Genomic DNA, 20745 nt, shown 5'->3' with positions numbered 1-20745 from the left:
CGCTGCAAAAGCATTACACTGGATTTGGATTTGTTCTAATTAAATATTATGATTTTTCAATATTAAAATGCGACCTGTCGTATTTATCTCTAAATACGTCGCTGTTGTGCAATCATTCTGTTCTTAAATTGGCACCATGTTCACTCATCTAGGCCTGCTCCTACAGACGTTGAATACATCTGATACTACTTTGGTACTAGCTCCTGCTCCTAGAAACAGCATTTTTTTAAACTTTTAGATCTCCAGATCTATTAAGAACTATGTACTTCTAGCAATATGGCAAGTCAGACATTTATAGGGGTGCCCAACAGTGAGGTTTATCTGCTCTGCACATCATCAAAGAGGCCTTAACGATGGCCAGATTCAGATATAAAGTCAGACAGTTGGATACCTGAAACTAATATTTGGCTATCTTGGAATTTACAAATATTCCGGGACTTCTTCTAAGAAGGTGTAAATGCCACTGTTTTCCAGACGTACTCACATGAAGAAACATTTACACATATGTGCATATGTTAATATTTTTTTCCAACACAAAGACATATTTTCCCTGTGGTCAGCACCCCTCCCAGATTGGGAGTCTTTCCGCTCCTTTCCCTGTTACAGAGTCAACCTTCATCTGTACCACAGGTAAGAAACTACTTGAAAATGTTGGTAGGTACTCACCTTATGCAGATGATCCCACTTTGAAATTATAACAGCACACCTATGTGTGGAGATTTGCTGCCATGTAAATTTACACCATGAATGCGTTATTTCAGATGTGAATAAATAATTTTACAAGCACAAATTCACATTCTGTAATCCACAAAGTTGAATTTTAAGTCATAAATGCTGCTAAGTGTGCACCTAATTTTGCACCTAAGCTTCACTTAGTATGTAAATAGCTTTGTGACTTTGTCACCTAAAGTAGTTCCCTTTTTGGAAAGCTACCTTCTGGCTATTGAGTTAACTTCTCCATCATAAATCATCTGAAGAGCGATAGAAGTTCTTACATAATTTGAAATACGTAGGTAGATGCAAAATAACATTTCAGTAATTTGTACACTTTGGATCATAAACATACCACCCCTTAAGCTGAAGAGATTTCTGTGAATAATTATTTTTTTTCGTAATAGGCAACTGGCCTGTGGCAGTGCATAGTGGGTGTTAGAAATGAGGTCTCTAATTGGCAGTGGTTTGTACTCTGTCTAAGTAGGGACCCTCACTCTAGTCAGGGTAAGGGAGTCACACAGCTAAGATAACCGCTGCCCACCCCCTTTGTAGATTGGCTCAAACAGTTAGGCTTATCTCAGAGGCAACGTGTAAAGGGGAAACATCCTGAACAACTAGGTCTAAACCACTACTTGCCTGAACCACTACTGCTAAACAACTAAAAAGTCTCTACAACTAAGTACTGAACAACTACTGTCTGAACAACTACTGTGTCTGAATAACAATTGCCTGAACAACTAATTTTAAGGTAAGGTTTTCCTTTTGGTTTTTATGGTTTATTAGTTGTTTAGAATATATATATATATTAGTTGTTCAGGCAATTGTTATTCAGACACAGTAGTTGTTCAGACAGTAGTTGTTCAGTACTTAGTTGTAGAGACGTTTTAGTTGTTTAGCAGTAGTGGTTTAGGCTATAGTTGTTTAGGACCTAGTTGTTCTGTCACATATTCCGTGTAAAGTATTTATACACACACACACAGCGAAAACACCACAAACATACTCCATACTAGCTTAGACAAATAGCCAATATTTACCTGAGTGAGTAAAACAAGACCAAAACAACAAAATCCAACACACACAAGCAAAGATTTGAATTGTCAGAGATTAATTATAGTAGAAGTTTAAAAATACAATAGCTCCAACTTGAGCTATCACAACGACTTGATGGAGTTGCTTCTAACAGTCCGGCGCCACCTGGTTACAATGCCTTGGAAAATGATGCGAAACAAAGACGTTGCACCGAGTCGGGGAGGTGAGGCGTTGCTGGAGCCAGTGTGGCATCCATTCCTCACTGCCACCAGGGAGGTGAGGCGTTGGCTCCTTACTGCTATGCAGGGGAGGTGAGGCATCAGTTCCTTACGGTTGCAGAAGAGTTGATGCGACGTTGCCAATGAGGCATCAGTTCCTTACAATAAGACAGGGTAGTTGAATCCAGCAGGTCAAGACACGAGGTGTCAACTTCGCGGTCTGTCGATCACACCACAGGGCCACAGGTGCTACAACGGAGTTAGAGTCAGGTGCCATGGATGTCAATGACACAGCACTCTGGACTCACACTGTGGCGGGTCTTTTGAGGCTCTGAGGGGCATCGTTGTAGGTTGCGATCATTTAACTCAGCGGAGATCACAGCTCCGGTACAGGCAGCGGCACTGGATCAGAGAGAGGTGCCAGTTACAAAGTCATTCTGGAAGACAATGCACTAGTTTCTTCCTTGTTGCACCAGAACTCACTCCCTAGGGCCTAGGAACATGAGATGGCACCACTTAGTAAGTCCGGACTCTCAGCAAGAGAGCCCAGGCTCTGTCGTGGGAAGTCTTTGTTGTCCCTGAGACTTCTTAACAGGAGGCAGGCTCAGTCCAAGCCCTTGGAGAACCTTTGGAAGCAGGATGTAGAAAGACAAGTCCAGTCCTTTCACTCCCAGGACAGAAGCAGCAAGCATCAGGCCAGAACAACAAAGCAACAGGCAGAGTGGCAGTCCCTCCTACAGCATCCTGGAAGAATTTCCTCAGTTCAGAAGGATTCTAACAATGTGTGTCAGAGGTCACGTACTTATACCCATTTTTGTCTGTGAAATAGGCAGACTTCAAAAAGAAGTGTTTGTAGTGCACAATATCCTGCCTTTCCCTGCCCTGACCCCAGACACACTCCAAATGGTTGTAGACTGCTTTGTATGAGGACAGGCAAAACACTAGTCAGGTGTAAGTGTTAGCTCCTCCCACCACTCTAGCTCAGGAAGACCCAACACCTGGTGATGTGCCATCAGGATATGGAGGGCACACCACAGCTCCTTTTGGGTGATTATTTAGAATAAATGCACAGACAGCCCAAATGTCATCCTGACCCAGGTGTGTATTCAGCAGACAGGTAAAGGCACAGATTGGTTAAGCAAGAAAGTGCCCACTTTCTAAAAGTGGCATTTCCAAACTCACAGTTCAAAAACCAAAAGATGTATTTTTAAAGTTCAGAGACCCCAAACTCCATTTTTATATCTGCCCCCAATAGGAAATTACACACAAAAGATATTTCAAGGCAATCCCCATGTTATCCTATGAAAGAGATAGGCCTTGCAATAGTGAAAACTGAGTTTTGCAGTATTTGACTACCAGGACATATAAAGCACACTAGTGCATGCCCTAGCTGTTAAATACACTCTGCTATGCCCATGGGGCTGCTTTGGGTCTACTTTAGGGGTGATTTACATTTAGTAAAAGGGAGGGTTTGGGACTAGCAAGTGGGTGCACTAGCCAGGTCGAAATTTCAAAACTGCTCACACAGACACTGTAGTGGCAAGTCTGAGACAGGGCTACTCATGTGAGTGGCACGATCAGTGCTGCAGGCCCACTAGTAGCATTTGATTTACAGGCGATGGGCACACATTCTGCACTTTACTAGGGACTTACTATTAATTCCTATGTACCATTGATGGACAAACCAATCACCAATACAATTTACACTGGGAGCACTTGCACTTTAGCACTGGTTAGCAGTGGTAAAGTTCCCAGAGTCCTAAAACTAGCAAAAACCAAATGCAGCACACAGTCAAAAACAGGAGATCAGAGGCAAAAACCTTGGAGATAACCGTGCACATAGGCCCATTTCCAACATTGGGTAATTGTTGAAGGAAGTGTTTTTGACCACCTCTTTTTGCAGCTTACAATGCACCTAGTAACTACTAGACACATCAATGAAATGTGCCAATAAACACTGAACACATTGCTTTATTTGGAGGCGTTCCCTGGGAATAGTTTCTTACTATGGTATCCATTGGGCACATTATTTGGCTGTGCTCAATGGGGTACCCTGTCAGAAGACAAGGATTTTGGCCATGTCCTGAAGGCAACACCACACCTCAAGGCCCACAGCCAAAGGCTGTGCCCACATGGGGGCAGGGAGTTGCCATCTGTTTTCCCTTTTTAGGTTTTGTCAGAACAAACCTAGCAAAATGTATCGGGGAAAAGACCAGGCAAAAAGGGCTAAGTATGCATATTTCACAACGATAAATACCAAATCTGCATGTTATGCGAAGGTTGGGGAAGTGGAATATGACGTATTAATGACACATGGTAAATATCCATCTCAAGGTACCAGTATATAACATATTTAGTCAATACCGCACCTTATTCTACCCTACTCTGAACTGAGTTCTATGTGTTTAACACTTTGTAGACCATACACACGTTGTTGGTCTGCTTGATGTAGCTTTTGAAACGGAACGGAAGAAGGAGGTGTATTAGTGTATTTCACAAACATGTATTTAGCAATACAGGATTAAAAGTTAGAAAAAGAGTATAACACATGGAGTTAACATGTAGTAGTAAAAAAGCAATATCTGTAAATATTCCATCTCCTAGTAACTCGTAATTTTTAGGGTAGCCGTATTTAATACGTAAAGAAATAAAAACAAGGGAATCCATTATCTCGGTTTCTTCTATGCATGATATTTTCCTGCCTGCCTCCTTGCGAGCAGGGGTGACCCTGGTTATATGGCAACGCTGACAGGCTCGCCTATATGAATGATGGCTTGTAGCCTGACCCTGGTGTATACGAGTACGGCATCCTATACTGCAGAAGAAATGACTGGTATGGCACGCAAGGGCTTCGCAAATGTTGACAGTTTATAACAATATACGTTGACTTTAAACACAGGGATAGCCAATCATTTAAATACTACATGTTGCTGCCTGTTAGTGCCAAGGGTTTATCCCAGCAGACCTGAAATAAAAGGGCAAAAAAGGGCCCATTATGCAAGGGCAGACATGACAGAATGTACCTGATGGTCCTAATATGTGTTCATTACTTTTCAGTACTCATGAAGCTTTGTGATATGATTATTCTCTGTTTTGGAAGCCATCCTTTCCCCTGGTCACTTGATTTAAAAAGTCAACTTATTGAAGTTGTTTGTTTTATGTGTGATTGTGTATGTGTGGCACAACAAAACAACTGTGTCTCATGCTACATCTCTAAATCCAATCTCCTTTGTTTCAGAATCGTGGAAGTCTTCAGCAGGCGACTACAAGGTTTGTATTTGTATCTCTTTAGATCTGGAATTAGCTAAGACCTTCTGATTAAACAAAAATATATAGATATAATATTTTTACTTGTAGGGGCTTTCAGCCAGCCCTCTTCATCCATTGGTTTTCTGTAGTGTCATTCATATTTTGCTTCCGCCCACCACAGCTTACAGCATGGGGCAGAGGGCCAGTCCACTTAAATCACTGACTTTGCACACTGTAAATGATGGCACTTACCCTTTACATGTATATACCAGCTTCCAAACTATTGCTCTTTAGTGCTAGGGCTTATGAGTTAATGTCTCTTTTCACTAGTCATTTTTACATTTTTGGCTTTTGCCAGTAAATGTATGGCTCGCCGATGTCTTTTTTTGGTTTTCAGTAAGCATCGAGCTTTTTTCTACGTGATCCTCCCAGAGTAGAACTAGTAGGTCCTGGCATGATCACTGGTCTAGGCATGCATGTCCTGCCTTATAACATGCGGACTTATTAAACTTTCACTTTAAATGAGTGAAAATGACCATTGCGCTGTACGTTTTTCCTTCATCCTTTCCCTGAGTCATCCTCCCTCCCAGACCAGCTACTGTGCTTCAAACCTTCAGAACTGCACCCACTCACCCGTTCCTGCTGGTCTTGACGGAGGAAAGTAGGGAACAGATCTCCATCTTCTCAGGAGAAATCATAACCCCGCTCTGTCATCTGCTTGCTCTGTCATCTGCTTGCCATCACATGCTCAATGCCCCAGAGCCCCAATAGCCATCAGTCTGCAGTATGATGGGTGCATGAAAAACACATGCTTGTGGAAGGGAACAGCGTGTGGCATCCAGCCATACAACCCACACACTGATAAAGTATACATTTGTGTCGGGCTCCAGTTGTTTTCGGATTCCTAGCAATAACTAACCATAACAAGCACCATTGTTTTCCATTGACATTATTTGTATGCATGTATATGTACTATTTATCAGCAGATTTCATGGCCTTTCCCCAGAGCAGGGTAGTTATGCAGCACAGCCATTGTTTGTCGTAGTGCTTGCAAGGAGTAACATTTTGTGCCATTCTCCATGATTATTAACTTGGCCTTTTCGGCCCTCGAGCCCCTCTTTGGGATACGTGTGTTCACATCGAGGCAAAAGCACTCTGATAGTTACAGTGATTTCTTTATTGATGGAGCTGTGAGCAGGCAACGTGTCCCTTGCTAATTGAAGTGTAGATACCAGATGTCTGCTGATGTGCACCTTTAGAGCCATGTCCAGATGCTGTGTACCAAATAAAGATTAGGCCCACACAAAATTGGCGTTATGTTAACATAATTTTGTGTTACTCTTGTTACGTGAACTTCCCGAAATTACACTATTACTCCACATTGTCATTATCACCCATTTGCTATAAAAATGTAGCACAAATGCAGAAAGCAACATGAACATCAGAGCGCGAGTGCATGTTGTTCATGGTGCTTTTAACGTTTTCTTGCACTATTTTTTAGCACAAAAGGCATCCGCACGTCCAAAGTGGATGTGAGGATGCATTTTGATCTTAAGTACAGTAGTTTGGGATACAATCAACTCAGGGGAATGGTCAGAACCATCTACTGTCCTACCTCACTGTGGCTCATGTTTAATGAACATGGAGATGGGCACTGGATGGGCAAAGGTCAAATCTAGAAAATTCTCCTTGACCGCAGAATCTATATGCATAGATAGCCTCAGTATCTGTTGGGGTGAAACAATCAAGGTTACTGGTAACATTATGGGCTGTGGAATCTTATGTGAGGCATCATTCATGTGAGAGAGTTCCAGGTCCAAACTGGCCACTCAAGTCTCTTAGGGACTCTCTCTAAGGCCAGGGCACAAACCCTTCGAATTTTCAATTTTGGCAGGAAGCTCAGAAATAGAATGCTTGGCATCTCAAAAATAAAGACACAGTTTACTTTTTGTTCTTCCTTCCACTATCTTATGATTTAATCTGACAACTGAATTTCTGAACTGGGAGCAGTCTGAAGGTGGATTTGTAAGGTGCGCTAAGGACGTTTTTAATTCACAGCTCGATACACTAACTACAAGAAGGCTTCTTGGTTCGACAGACCTCTGAAATTCCAAAACACATTTATTGTTAACAATGATGTGAATAAAAGGTTTCCTCCTCTTCCGATGTTGAACTAGTAACTCAATTCAGTGGTCCGAACTAGAGTTTTAAAATCATGTAAAGTTGGCCCAGTGTAATTAGGAGATAGTTTTAACCAGATAACTCTGACAGGAGTTGTGTAATCATGTCTGTAAGTGAGTACATTTATCTGTTTTCTTTGTTTGCTAAAATGTAAACCAGTGGCGGCTCCTCTGTTTGGGTGGAGGAGCGTCGCCCCCGCCAGCAGCGCAGCTGCAAAATCTTTTAAAGAAAACGATAATAAACCATGTTTTTTTTTCATAATTTCAAGCAAACTTCTGCTTTGAAAGCTAACCAAGTTTAGAAGCTAGTTATCTGGCTTGAGTCCTACTGAAAAGCTATACTTCTTCAGGTAAACAAATGGCGAGAGAAGGCAGGAGACAATGTAATTGCAGATGTGATAGGGAGGACAAACATGAAGACAGTTCACTGCATATCTTCTCCTTCAGTCATCATATTCTGCTAAGTAGATGAATGCGTACATTAGAGCGCTCTGTGTAACATTCAGTGCCTAGATAGTCCCCTGACAGTCCCCACTCAGCCTCTCATACTTTTAGATCAAAAATACAGGTAAACGTGAATTTAGGATTAAGATTCTGTTTGTTTAATAAGCTAATCGAGTGTATACATTATTATTGTCTCACTTCGAATGCAAATGTGAGTTATGCAACAGTACTGAGCCAGTTTACATTAGGAATGCAATCAATACAGTCCTTTCAGCGAAACATACTTGCAATTTGCTTGTGGTTTCTGCTATATTAAAAAGCTTTATGCATTAGTAACACAATAGCAGGGGCGTGGCTTCATGGGCTGTTTGGGGTCCCCCCCCCAAAAAAAACATTACTTCTCTTGTTTAAAGTCGGGTCGCGGAAGCCCCATTCCGGTCTGCTATCGTCTTGTCAGGTTTATTATGGGGTGAGTAGTAGGGCCTACGCTTCCTGTGAATGATGCATGTTCGGGTGCCAATGAAAACGTCTTAGTGTCACTACAGAAGGAAACATAGTGGCCGTCCTGGGCTCATGGTGCTGCTGAGTGTATTTTTATTTCTCATGCTCGCAGCACCAATCAGGTCTGCAGGAGTGCGCATTGTGGAGCGGAACTAGGCCTTTAGGACAGTGGAGGAGAAACAAGGCATGGTTCCTGACGTCTGAATACTGTCACACCTAGGAGGCATGGAAAGGAGTTCAATTTGTGACAATGCATAAAGATCAAAAGTTTAATGGAAAGAAACTGATCAAGGTGCTGTTGGCTACTTAACATCCTCTTGCCACACGGTTTAGGGAATATTATTTGCTAATTATGGTGAAAGAATTAGTTTCAGAAATCTGATGTGAATGCTGACTTTCACAAAGTTAATTTACACAACTGGGTTTCAAAATATATTGAAAGTGAATGTTACTAGATTCTTGACAGTTTTTCTCCTGCTTGCTCAAGATGTAATTGACACTTTGCTTGCAAAACAACTTGTCAGACCAAAAAAAAACACAAATGCACTCACGCACACACAAACTCTCTGTATCTCAGTTACTTGTGTATCAAGTACAGTAACCGAGCCTTTGATCTGTAGTTTATACAAAGACCACAGTTGGAGGCACTTAGATTCCTGTATTGTTCACTGAGGTGGGAGCTTGTAACTTGTAGGTGATACAGTCATATGTGAGGCGTGTACTAAAAACATTAATCTGTTTGTTTACTTTTCACAAAGTCGTTTTACACAACGCACACATACCAGAAAGTCTGAATAGATCTGAATGGATTCAAGAATGTTGTTTATTTATCAAAGTAATGTACACTCTCTAACTGACCGCCAAGATCCCGTGGAAACGTCAATCTTTTCGAAAAAGCTCATTTACATAGCTCCATCAATGCTGCACTGGTTCGTAGCGCTTTCTTTGTTAGTTGGGTGTGCTGCTATGTTTGTTGGGAAATATACTTACACGCAATGAAAAACACTGCCAAAGTCATACCCCTGCTCAATAGGTATAAATTAACCTACGGGTATCTGTAAAGTACCATTGGAGTCTTCCGTAATTCTATGTCCTTTTGTATTTTTTTGTCTCTGAAATGAAAGGTACATTTCTTTTCCTTTTTCATTTGTTATTGCCATCAACATAAAAGTACTGCCCGGGTAAAAAAAAATACAGCCAATCCCTGGCAGCCACAGTCCATAATCTATGGCAACATCGTGACTGCAGTTCTCACATCACACATTTAACACTCGAGAAACATGGTCCCACTTTGAAAAACATTATTCCCTGTCACTCACTTAATCTTCTGTACTCCTAATGACCCCTAGCCATTCTCCAGGATTAACTATTTTACCCAAGAAGCTGAAGTGGAGATGGCAAAGAACCTCAGACTTTGCAAATACCTGAATATGATTTTCCCCACAACAGCATTTATGTAACCACTTGTAAACTCACTTATGAGTGCCTGGAAGGAGCCACCAGATGTGGCACTAGAGAGAAAATATCCTAAAACTTGAGTAAATGATACGTAATGTGTTTTAGTAACTGTCCAAAATGCACGTAAAGTAAGTGCCCGTGCTCAATCACAGTCCTCGCATGCTAGAGTCACAAATCTTTTATGTAAAACACATGTAAAACCCAGTTTACGATTGTAAAGTGAACTTACAAAGTTGATAAATCTACCAATATGGTTAACGCGCTCCATTTGTAGGTTAGGGGGTTATGAAGGTATTGTGGGTTCATCGGTAAAGGAGGAGGGTGAAGCACTGCTAAATAAAGGGAAGAGTCACTGAATTTAAACACTCATAGATTTTCACAATGATTTTGCGGGAAGGACCACTACCCCTGGAAAGGCACACAAATGTACTCTTGTCAAAAGCTGGAGTAAGTGTCCATTTATTGTGTGAAATAGGGATTGAGTAAGAGATTTTGCCATAGTGAAACATACTTTTCAGGTGTATAAAATACACATTTGTTCACCATTCACACAAGAACAATTTTGCACTAAATTGAAATTCCACACCTGTAAATTTCGAACATTTTACTACTGCAGGACATCTAAGACTGTTGTTCATTTCTTGGGATACTTTGAGAATGTCTAAAAGGTTTTTACTCGCAGCATTATAGTAACCTAGAGGAGTCCATATCTACCTTTCTCACAAAGGCTTTGATCAATGGGCTGATGGTGTGGGATTCCCTTGGAGAAGCACCAAGTACTCTAACAGTATATCCTCCTTTTTAGGTCGGAGCCTACCAGACAGATCACAGACAGTGGACCTTTTTCATTTGTTTATAACTTCCTATGGGCATTCTGAAAGCCTCCCTGGGAATGCATTTCACCCATTGCTTACTATTTGCTTTGTGGCTTGTAACTCACAATTTCTTGCTTTCTATCTGCTGGCTTTATTTGCTTTAGGCTGTCCAGCTTGATTTTGTCCCTCCTGTAAACATTCCTTACTTGCTGTATCCTTCTGAGTACTCGCTTTCTGCAAACAGGCCTTTAAATCATGTTCTTATCTTGCTACATTCTATGCATTCAAAGACAGAGGTCATATGTCAAGCTCTGTTTTTACATGCTTACTTTCCTTTCTCTGGCTTCAAAGTGAGAGAATTGATATGACAATCCTGATGAGTACAAATGTGAGAAGAGAGGGTGTAGGATGTTATTTTTATAGCACACAGCAAAATGAATTGTATTGATGTTTCTGGATACATCAGAATTAGGAAAGTACAAATGAAACACATTTTTTGTAAATCTGAAGTGTGATGGAAACAAATATTTGAATGCAATCAAAACACATCACTATACTAGGTGAGGTCATTTCCAAACATTTTCATTTGTGTACAGTAAAACTCTATGTATGTGCAACGGTAATGGTCATTTCAAGTCAAAATGTAGTGTCTGTAATGACAGTGCAAAACCACATCATGCATACTCCACACTACGCCAGTCCACTTTACACCACACCACTCTATTCCTTTCTACTCAATGCCACACCACTCTATTCTAAGATACTCCACTCCACGATATGCCACTCTGGTCTATGCCCCTCTATTCTGACACTCTACGACACACCATTCGAACTCCATGCCACTCCACTCTACAACACTCGCTCCACGACAAAACATGCCACTCTGCTCTATGCCACTTTACTCTAAACCCCTCCACTCCACTTAACCCACTCCACTCTAATCTATCCCAATCTTCTCCACTCCAGTCTACCCCACTCCACTTCAGTCTACCACACTCCACTCCACCCTAATCTTCCCCACTCCACTCTATCCACTGCACCCCACTCTTCCTCAATCTAACCCACTCCACTCCTGTCCACCCTAATCTAACCCTGTCTCCCCCCACTCCAGTGTATTGCAATCCACCCTATTCTACCACACTCCACTCTACCACACTGCAACCGTCTACCCCAATTTAACCTAACACACTCCAATCTACTATGCCAATATACAACACCCCCATACTCCAATCAACCCCAATCCAACCTTCTCTTCTCCAGTCTACCCCACTTCAATCTACCCCACTCTCCTCACTCCACTCTAATCTACCCCACTTAATCCAATCTTCCTCACTCTATTCCACTCCAGTCTACCCCACTGTTAACCACTACAATCTACCCCACTTCAGTCTACCTCACTCTACTCCACTCTACCCCACTCCACCGCAATCTACCCACTTCACTCTACCCCAATCTACCCCACTCCACACCACTAACGTTTAGCCATGCTGAACAGCAGCTACACTGGTGTACAGCATAACTAAAACACATTGCCAAAGCCAATAGCTCTCGCATGGGCGAGACCTCTTGGCTTTGCCTGTGGTTTTTAGTAGTACCATTTCTCTCTTATGCTACATGCTTCCTTATGGGATGGGCGCGCACTCTGACTTGGAATTTATGAAGTGAAGGTACTCTTTGCATGACTGTAGCTCCAGTGCAGAAACAGTGGCTTGAGCTCACCAACCCTTTGCCCACTATTAATTATCTGTTCTGTTTCTAGTTCAAGAGCGACTTACGAAGCAGATTGCAGTCGCCATCACCGAAGCCCTGGAGCCTGCGGGTGTCGCGGTGGTGATCGAAGCATCGTAAGTCATCGGCCATACTTAGGTCATCACTAACCTTTATGGCAGTGTGTGTTTTGTAAACCTGGAAGGGGGAGGGGTTGCACGTGCTCCCTTCTGAGTCTCATTTGGAAGGATCAGGAGGCTTTGTTTGCACACCTTATGTGTGACCGGAAAATCACAATGATAACGACGTTACATGTCATCCAGCTGCAGACATGCAGTTAATTAGCTGTACGGCTTCGGGAAGTTGACAAGTTAAGCTGCTTATGCCAGCTAGCAAAACTAGAGTGTACGGCAGCCGTGGGTACCAGATAATGACTCTTTAACGTAGTTTCATGTAGATGCGGATAGGGTCTGTAGCACGCAACAGTCTAAAAAAACGCCCATTCAGAGCATAATTTGTCACTTTCACCACGTTGTGCTTCTCGTGTGCTGTGGCACCTTGTATTTCACAGAGAAGATGAGCTCACTCCTTAAACCCTTGGCCTCAGACGCTCAAGGTGAAGCGCCTTATTCACGAACCTTTTTTCCAGTAGAGTAGTCGAGTTTTAGTCCAGGCGCAGGAGGGACTCATACCTGAATTTCAGGTGTTAACTGAAAAAAAAGTTAACCGGGGGGATAGTGTTCGCTTCCGGTAACTAAAATGAACATCATAGTTGTTTTCTTTTAAGTCTTGAATCCCTTCTGGTTAAAATATGGAGAACACACGTTCAGGCATTTCCGTCTTTGTGGCCTAGTTGTGGCATAACCTTCGACCAGATGTCTCTTATCCCCACTCTTCTCCTCTCCAATGACTTGGAAAATACACAAAACCATACATTTCTAGTGTGTTCAGTTTGACTAATTGCCCCATAAGAGCATTTGTATATTAGGTAGTGTGCACAGGGCTCTGCAGTCCTAATGGTCCAATCTTTCTAGAATATAGAACTCGTATAAATAGCCAGGGCCTGATTCACAAAGGGAGTTACGAACATGGACGTAATTTAGTGGTCGCGGCTGCGCCCCCTGGCTTGCCCTTTGCGACCCCTGGCTTCAGAAGAGGCAAAATCAGTGCCAATAACAGTGGAAGCCCATCCTTATAAACGTCAGGTGGGGCTGTGCTCTCATTGCTTTCTATCATTTTTTATTACGCTATTGGTGAAATATATAATATTATTCACTATTAGTGTAATAAAACTGTGAATATGCCCTTCCATGGCAGCTGAGGTAAGTAAAAATGTTTTTAAATGTATGATGTGCGCATGCTTGCGGGTGAGAGTGCGTTTATGTAAGAGGTAGTGTGTGTGTGTAAGTGTGAATTTGTGTGCATGGGTAAGTATGCCCCTGACTGCCTGTGAGTGAAAGTGGAGGTCAAAGGGCGCCTGATGTCACCTCCGCTACCCCTGACATTTTGGTGGTGACGCCCATGGATACGACTCCTCCTTGTTCGTGGCGGAATCCCCACACTGAATACTTCATTGCGGAAATTCCTACCAATTGAAGAGATTGCGCCCCGAGTGAGGAGGCTCCACACGTGTAACTTTACGAGCCGGAAGTCTCATTGTGAATTGGGCCCATAAACTATTATAGATTTCGATTCTGCAGGGGTTACTTCTTCAAATAAAACAATTTAGTAGACAGGAAATGGTGGATGAAGGCTGCTGTTAGTGCTCCTTTGCGATCTGGAAAGAAGGGAGCGCTTTGAAAACACATTTCCAACCGAACAAGATGCATGCATGCGTCACTGTACATATATGCACTTTGCCTCTCCTTTCCCTCTGACCATGGAATCCGAAGCAGCTTTGATCTCATTTCCAAACTAGACTTTGTGAGCATTTTACCCAATCCGCTGTGATTTCAGTGCTGTAAATGATTACAAGGCCGGGAAGGTAAATTTACAAACTGTAACCTACGTTCTGTGCAATTTGCAGTAACTCTATAAACGTATCAGGAATAAATTCCACATAATGAAATGCCTGCGATTTTTAAAACTTCAGTCTTCTGCAATTAAAAATGTAATTAGCATAAGATTTGATCGCCCTAATGACATCTGTGATTTGAAATTGACAATAAACACCGTTTCAGCAGGATGTGTTTACACCTTAGGACTCGTCCAGTGTATTAAAAACCGAACAATAGTATCATCATACAGTGCAAACACTGCGCGAGAGATGGTCTCCTTTTAGTAGTACATTCGCTTTCTTTGCCAAAGGTATCCAAAAGATAGGTATCATAAGACAGACCGATTCTGTTCAAGATAGTTTTGTTATACTTTTTTCTTATATTGTCTTAATTGCACACACGCACATATATATCTTTTTTGTTGCATATGCTTCCACACATCATTGTTCACTTGAGTTTAATCTGTCTCCTACGAATGAATTGCTCTGTTCTGTATCAGAAGTTCATTTTCCCATAAAAACATTTTAATCTCTTTTTTTGTCAGCTTTTAAGTTCTAAGGCCTGTGCTATGTAGGTTTTTTTAGAGTTTGCCCCTTTAGTATGTAGTCAAGCAATTGTTTAGCCACAAGGGCTCAACAACTTTGTTGTTGGTAAAATCGAAACCAGATAAAGCTTTTTAGAGCAAAGTGTGTGTCACTGGTAAAAACAGATATCGAAAAGGGTGCTCGTGGGCTTGTAACACATTGTTGTGATGATGAGATGTTGTTTTCATCCTTTAATGTCCTATGTACATTTCAATCCCCAGGCACATGTGCATGGTTATGAGAGGAGTGCAGAAAATGGGCAGCAGGACGGTGACCAGTACCATGCTTGGAGTCTTTCGCGAAGATCCCAAAACAAGAGAGGAGTTTCTCAGCCTTATCAAGGGCTGATACCTGCTGCCCAGCACTGGAAGGTGTTGTCAAATCATGGTGCTACGTACGACATCTCTCTGTAAATGAATCTTGGTAAATTGAAACTGCGGCACTATATCATTTTTAGAATATTCATTTGCCCCTTGGTATAATCCTACGCTTACTCAGTGTTTTGTATGCAGCATAGCCTTCTGTACTCAAGAGAACTCTTGAGCTACCTGGCCTTCTAATTCTCCCCATGCTTTCCATGTCTTTAGTCTGGTATAATAATATCATAGCATCAACAACCATGCCCTCAAATGGAAATGTGCAGGGTAGCTTCTCATTCCTTATATTTGAGCCTCCCTGAGGAGCACGTCAGGGCCAGGAAGGTATAGTTTGCTGTGTGAAATGTGTGAAAGATTTCCTTTGGCCCGGACTCTCCTACCTTTTAGTGACATGAGATTGAAACAACAGCAGAAGTGGGTTGCATTGAGTAAAGAGATTTTGAATTGGCTAGATGTTTCTGCAACCACGACCTCTGCAACCTCTTCATACGTCACCGAGCTGGCACAGTACAGTAGATCAAAATGTCAACTTCTGGTGTTTGTACACCATATCAACATCAGTGAGGCTGTTACGCTTCAAACAAAGGCGTACAATCCGTGGCTCTTGCACCGAGTTAAGTTTTCTTGCTCCAGGTTCTTTTACTCTCCTCTGCAATAGCTGGAAAAAGAGCCTGGAGGCTCTGTAATGAGAAGTGATTCAAGGAACTATATAGCTGGTTCTTAGAAAATACACTGTAAATGTTTCGGTTTCAAACACTGAAACTAGGACTAGCTTGGAAGACAGAAGTCATCTCTCATTAATCTATGGTGCAAGCTGCCTCCATGGCTTATTGCTAGACATAGAGCGATCAGGGAATCAGTGTGCATATCTAACGTCCAATATCTCGCAGCCTTAGTGATAGACAAGGGACAGCATGTAGCTTTCATACCAGTACCCCAAACGTATCGTTTTTAATTTCCCTCATTATCATTTCCATATTATTTAAATAAATATGAGTCATAATACCTTGGATTTGTAATTACATAGTGATGGTTAATTATTCTGGCAACATCGTTTGGGAGTCGGAAATCAAAGTGGACCATTTCTCAAAATATTTATACACTCAAACCATTGAACAAATAACTTCCATTATCAATCAGTATTTCATGCTTCAAAAACCCGTGCTTTCCTAAACAAAACACTTAACTGAATTAGAATGAAAGCCAGTTCACAACCACTAGAAGTGTAGTTAGAAGCTTTGGGGCGATTGGGTGATATGTTTTTAACAGATCACAAAGTGCCTTCTATCTCTTTCACACTACTTTACTTTCATGTTATACCCTGAAGTGCCCTGTGATTTACTATATCTACCTCAAAGAATAGACAAGACAAGTCAGTAATGCTAGGATTTGAATAGATTTGGCAAACACAAGCTAAATCCTGACGATTGCTAGATTGTGGCGAATGGTGTTAGGGTGGCAGCACTTGAAGATATCCCCCAGTGAAGATGCTCAGTTGTCACCAGAATAACCTGCCAACACAAGCTCTTAAACTTGCTTTAGGAAGATTTCCTCAAGAAGTGAAAGGCCCATACAGCTTCTTATAGATTATTTGGTCCTTTGCCCATCTGCTCAGCCAACCTTCAAGTTTGAATGCTAATGGCTACCTTATTTTGTTTGGGGGCTATGTACTTAAATGGTCATTAGCAACACATTTAGATCATATTTGTGTTCACCACAGAAACTGTATTTGAATGGCATCAATGTGAAACGTTTTGATTTAGTTTCAACATAATTGAGTAATGTACCATCTCAGTGTAGCAGGATTTGTAAAATATGTTTTGTGAATACCAGGATGTAGCTTCTGTTTCATTGACCCATCATTCACTATTCCGATTTTAGTGTAATGTCACATGCAACAACTTTAGCTAGTGCTTCTTTCAACTTCCTTCCTATCATTTATCACAATGTGCTCTTGTCCCTAGTGATGCAGAGTTTGTGAATTAGGATCTTTATTTTCTTGCTCAGCTGAAGGCTTGGTCAACCACTGATTGATGCATTGCTGCTGAGTTCACCATCTAATTAAATAAAACAAGATATAATAATACAAACCTGCAACATTAAGAGTTGAAATGATGTAAAGAATCAGAACGGAAGTTTCTTTTCATCTGAGTTGGAAACGAGATAAGATAAAAAGTTAGGTTTCCTGAGTGAAATGCAAATCATCTCCACCAATGCATATATAGGCCTTAACGTTCTGGAGATATGTTACACACAACTCTGTTTTCCTGTTTGTAGAGCGCACGCAAACTGTATCCACATATTTAAGGCCTACGTTTCTGAGAAGAGAGCATAATCCGGACAGAATGAACACGTTAGCTGCTTATATGAACCTGTTGTGGAAGTCACCACTCACAGTATCAGCACCACTTAAGAATCTAAAACCTGAGAACAGATTCCAGGGCAAAGTTTGCCTAAGCGGCCATTTAGGGAATCACTACCATAAAGCGCATAGAAACTGCAAATTCATACCCCATTCTTAGATAATGTAAGCAGCAAAAATCTTGTAGTGGTTCTGCCTAAATAATTATTATATTCCTTTTGTGTGGCTTTAAAGTATTTATATGTAAAATAGAGAGGCAATGTCAAATTGATGCTTATTCTAAATTGGTAAATAATTTCATGGATCACAAAGTAGTATTTAAAACCCAAGAGGACCAGTTTATTGACACCTATTTGTTTATTCATACATGTAGATGGTGTGCATTAGAAAGGCACCACTAGGCAATTAGTATATATACATACATAGATATAGATAGATATTTATATGTATTTTAGATAGCTACATTTAAGACTCTCTGTATTTAGATTTTTACATTTAAGAGTCTCAAATATGAATATGATAGAGAGTGCAGTCTTACAATAGTTATTTGATTAAAATAATTACATCAATGCGGACCTACTTTGTGTCCTGTAACACAGAAAAAAGGCGCAGCTATTATTAAAATGTTGTGTGGAAATACCTAAGTTTGAACTTTGGCATATATATATCTTGCAAATGTATTAGTGTCCTCATTTTAAAATGAAAGCATGCAGCATTTGCAGCATAAGAGGCATTTCTGTATATTTCTGCAAAAACAGAGCTTTTGACAGAAAATGAAACTGAAAATAACTGACTCAATACTGGTGCTCTCTGGAAGTTGACCAAACTCTGCATTTAATGTCTACAACACTCTTCTCTCAGCTTCAATTAAACTCACCTGCAACTGTTGGAAAGGTGGACCTGTCTGAAAAAAACATTGCATACATCAGATGTATTAGCAGTCACCGGGTGCTCTGGCAGTCCTAAAATGAGGCTTTTGTCCATTCACATTTTTAGTTTCTCTAGGACGACTATCAAAATATGTTAAACTGTCGTTTCATATGATTATGTTTTTTATTGATTAATTATAGAAATAATGGTTGAGGTTCCTTAATGTTCTATGTGAAAGGTATTCTGTGTCAAAACTTATATTGTTCAACGCTATGAAGTAACTGAAATGTTTACCCAAGACATTCTGTTGTAAATTAGTGAATAACAATTTTTTTTTTTTAATGAGATGGACAAGGCTTGGGTTCATCCTTACCTGTGCTGTTTAGCAATGTTGTATTTTTTTTTTCGAAGTGTTCAGTCTTTCGGTGATGGAGAACCACTATTTTGAACCTTTCTTATAATTCACTGCCAATAAAGGTCAACTTTCAACAACCGTTTCCGCCTAAAGTATCATTCTTTCCAGACCAGACATACAGAGAGCATCTAACCAAAGATGTGTTCTAGCTGAAAGTCATTTTATGCAATCACGATACTTTTTAGCATCACTAGTCATCTCCCTGAGCTTTAGAATTACACAGTCTTATACTGAAAATTCTATTAATTTAGATGTAATGCACTGCTTCAACAAAGGTCAGTACCTACAATTTCAAGAGACAGCTGTAAAACAAAATACCGATTGCACTCTTTTTAGAGTGACCTGCCCGTCTCCCCACGAGAAATCTGGAACACAAGCGCTGCACTCGAATGTAGAAGGCATGTTTGTCTGCTTTCCAAACTTCCTGGATGTGGGATTGAAAACATTGCAGAACAAACGCCTAGACCCACAGAATAGTTTCCCGCGTTAAGGTGGCTCAAGGAATGATGGTCTGAACCACCTGTAAAGTGTGTAGTGCTTGATCACGTCCTGGTCTTAAGAGGCCACTCCATCCCACTGAGCAGAGCTGAGACCTACAAGGCATCAGTCACCATAGGCCGCGCTGCTCTCATTTGCGGTCTCCTTTAGAGGTTGTAGCAGTCCAGTAATTTAAAACAAACACGCTTTTGTCAAAATCACAAATCAATGTTTATATGAGTGAACACAGAGCAATTCGTGTGCATTTTTAACATGAAGAAATGTGACATTTACACAGAAGGCCATGCTTGTCATCCAGGACACAAGCCAGCCTTGGGTACTCTTGGAAACCCGCACACTCCACCCACTCCCTGCACAGCTTTCCATGCACAAAATGTGCACAGTGCAATACCCCCCGCCATGCTTCAAGTACCCCATGTATTTCTCCTAACCAAGCACAGTGCCCGACCCCATCATACTATCCATAGCCCATCACACACACTGCTCTTGTCCCCACACACTACCCTTGCCCTATTCCACAAGCCATTGTCCCCTGGCACCATCCTTGGCCCATCCAGCCATCAACGCACTCGCTAATTCATACATCAGTGTACTCAATCACTTATCCACCCAAGCGAATAGTAACTCACTCACACACTCATTCACTCACCCAATCACTTATCTAGGTACTCACGGTCTTAACAACTAGTCAAAGGAGTTGATTCCCCTTGCTGCTGTCTAGGGATACCTTGTTCACTTTGGAGGCAGCTCCTTAGTGAAAGAGAAAGCAGCTTCTTGAAGGTGCTACTTCGTTTTTCTCTGTGCAGGTAACAAGCTGTCTGCTCTTTTAATTGGAGAGATAGATCCCTTGCTGAAGGGTGCAGTAAGTGACTGCACCCTCCTGCAGGTAAATATCTGGGGGGTCTGTGGGACCCCTTTTAATCTCTCCAGAGGGCTGCTCTCAGGGGGTGAACTGAGTGTGTGCCACCACTTTGTGCTGCGCAATCAGTGCACCTCCTTATGGCTTCTTTACCTCTGCACCCACATCTATAATATGGCATGGGTGCAAAGTGATTCCCTTATTTGTGTGGTGCCACACACAAATACAAATGAGGAAATGCCCTTTCAAAATAGTGCTGGTGCTACATGAGTGCCAGCACTATCAGTATTGCAGAAGGGGCTGCCTAAACATCTATGGCCTCTTCTGTAATACTACAGTGTGCCGGGGGAGGGGGTCAGAAAATGGGCACGAGGCCCATACACTGACGGGTCACTGTATGTAGTAAAGCCCCTGGTGAGAGGATGCTGTCTGAATGCATGGTGATAGGGAGTTTCAGGGGAGGACCCC

At 41.5% G+C, this 20745-nt stretch overlaps 1 protein-coding gene across 1 annotated transcript in view; it reads left to right on the top strand.

The window, feature by feature from the left end:
* LOC138295622 (GTP cyclohydrolase 1-like) overlaps positions 1 to 18999 on the top strand; it is a 51441-nt gene extending 32442 nt beyond the window's left edge. Inside the window, exons 4-6 of the mRNA XM_069234023.1 lie at positions 5200 to 5231; positions 12368 to 12452; positions 15118 to 18999. Coding sequence (XP_069090124.1) covers positions 5200 to 5231; positions 12368 to 12452; positions 15118 to 15244 — 244 coding nt within the window. The 3' untranslated portion in view covers positions 15245 to 18999. The remainder of the gene's footprint in view (positions 1 to 5199; positions 5232 to 12367; positions 12453 to 15117) is intronic.
* The last annotated feature ends 1746 nt before the right edge of the window (positions 19000 to 20745 follow it).

Source organism: Pleurodeles waltl, chromosome 5, assembly GCF_031143425.1.
Source record: "Pleurodeles waltl isolate 20211129_DDA chromosome 5, aPleWal1.hap1.20221129, whole genome shotgun sequence".
Classification (NCBI taxonomy): domain Eukaryota; kingdom Metazoa; phylum Chordata; class Amphibia; order Caudata; family Salamandridae; genus Pleurodeles; species Pleurodeles waltl.
Note: the sequence above shows the minus strand (reverse complement) of the source record. Positions and strands in the feature narration are given on the sequence as shown.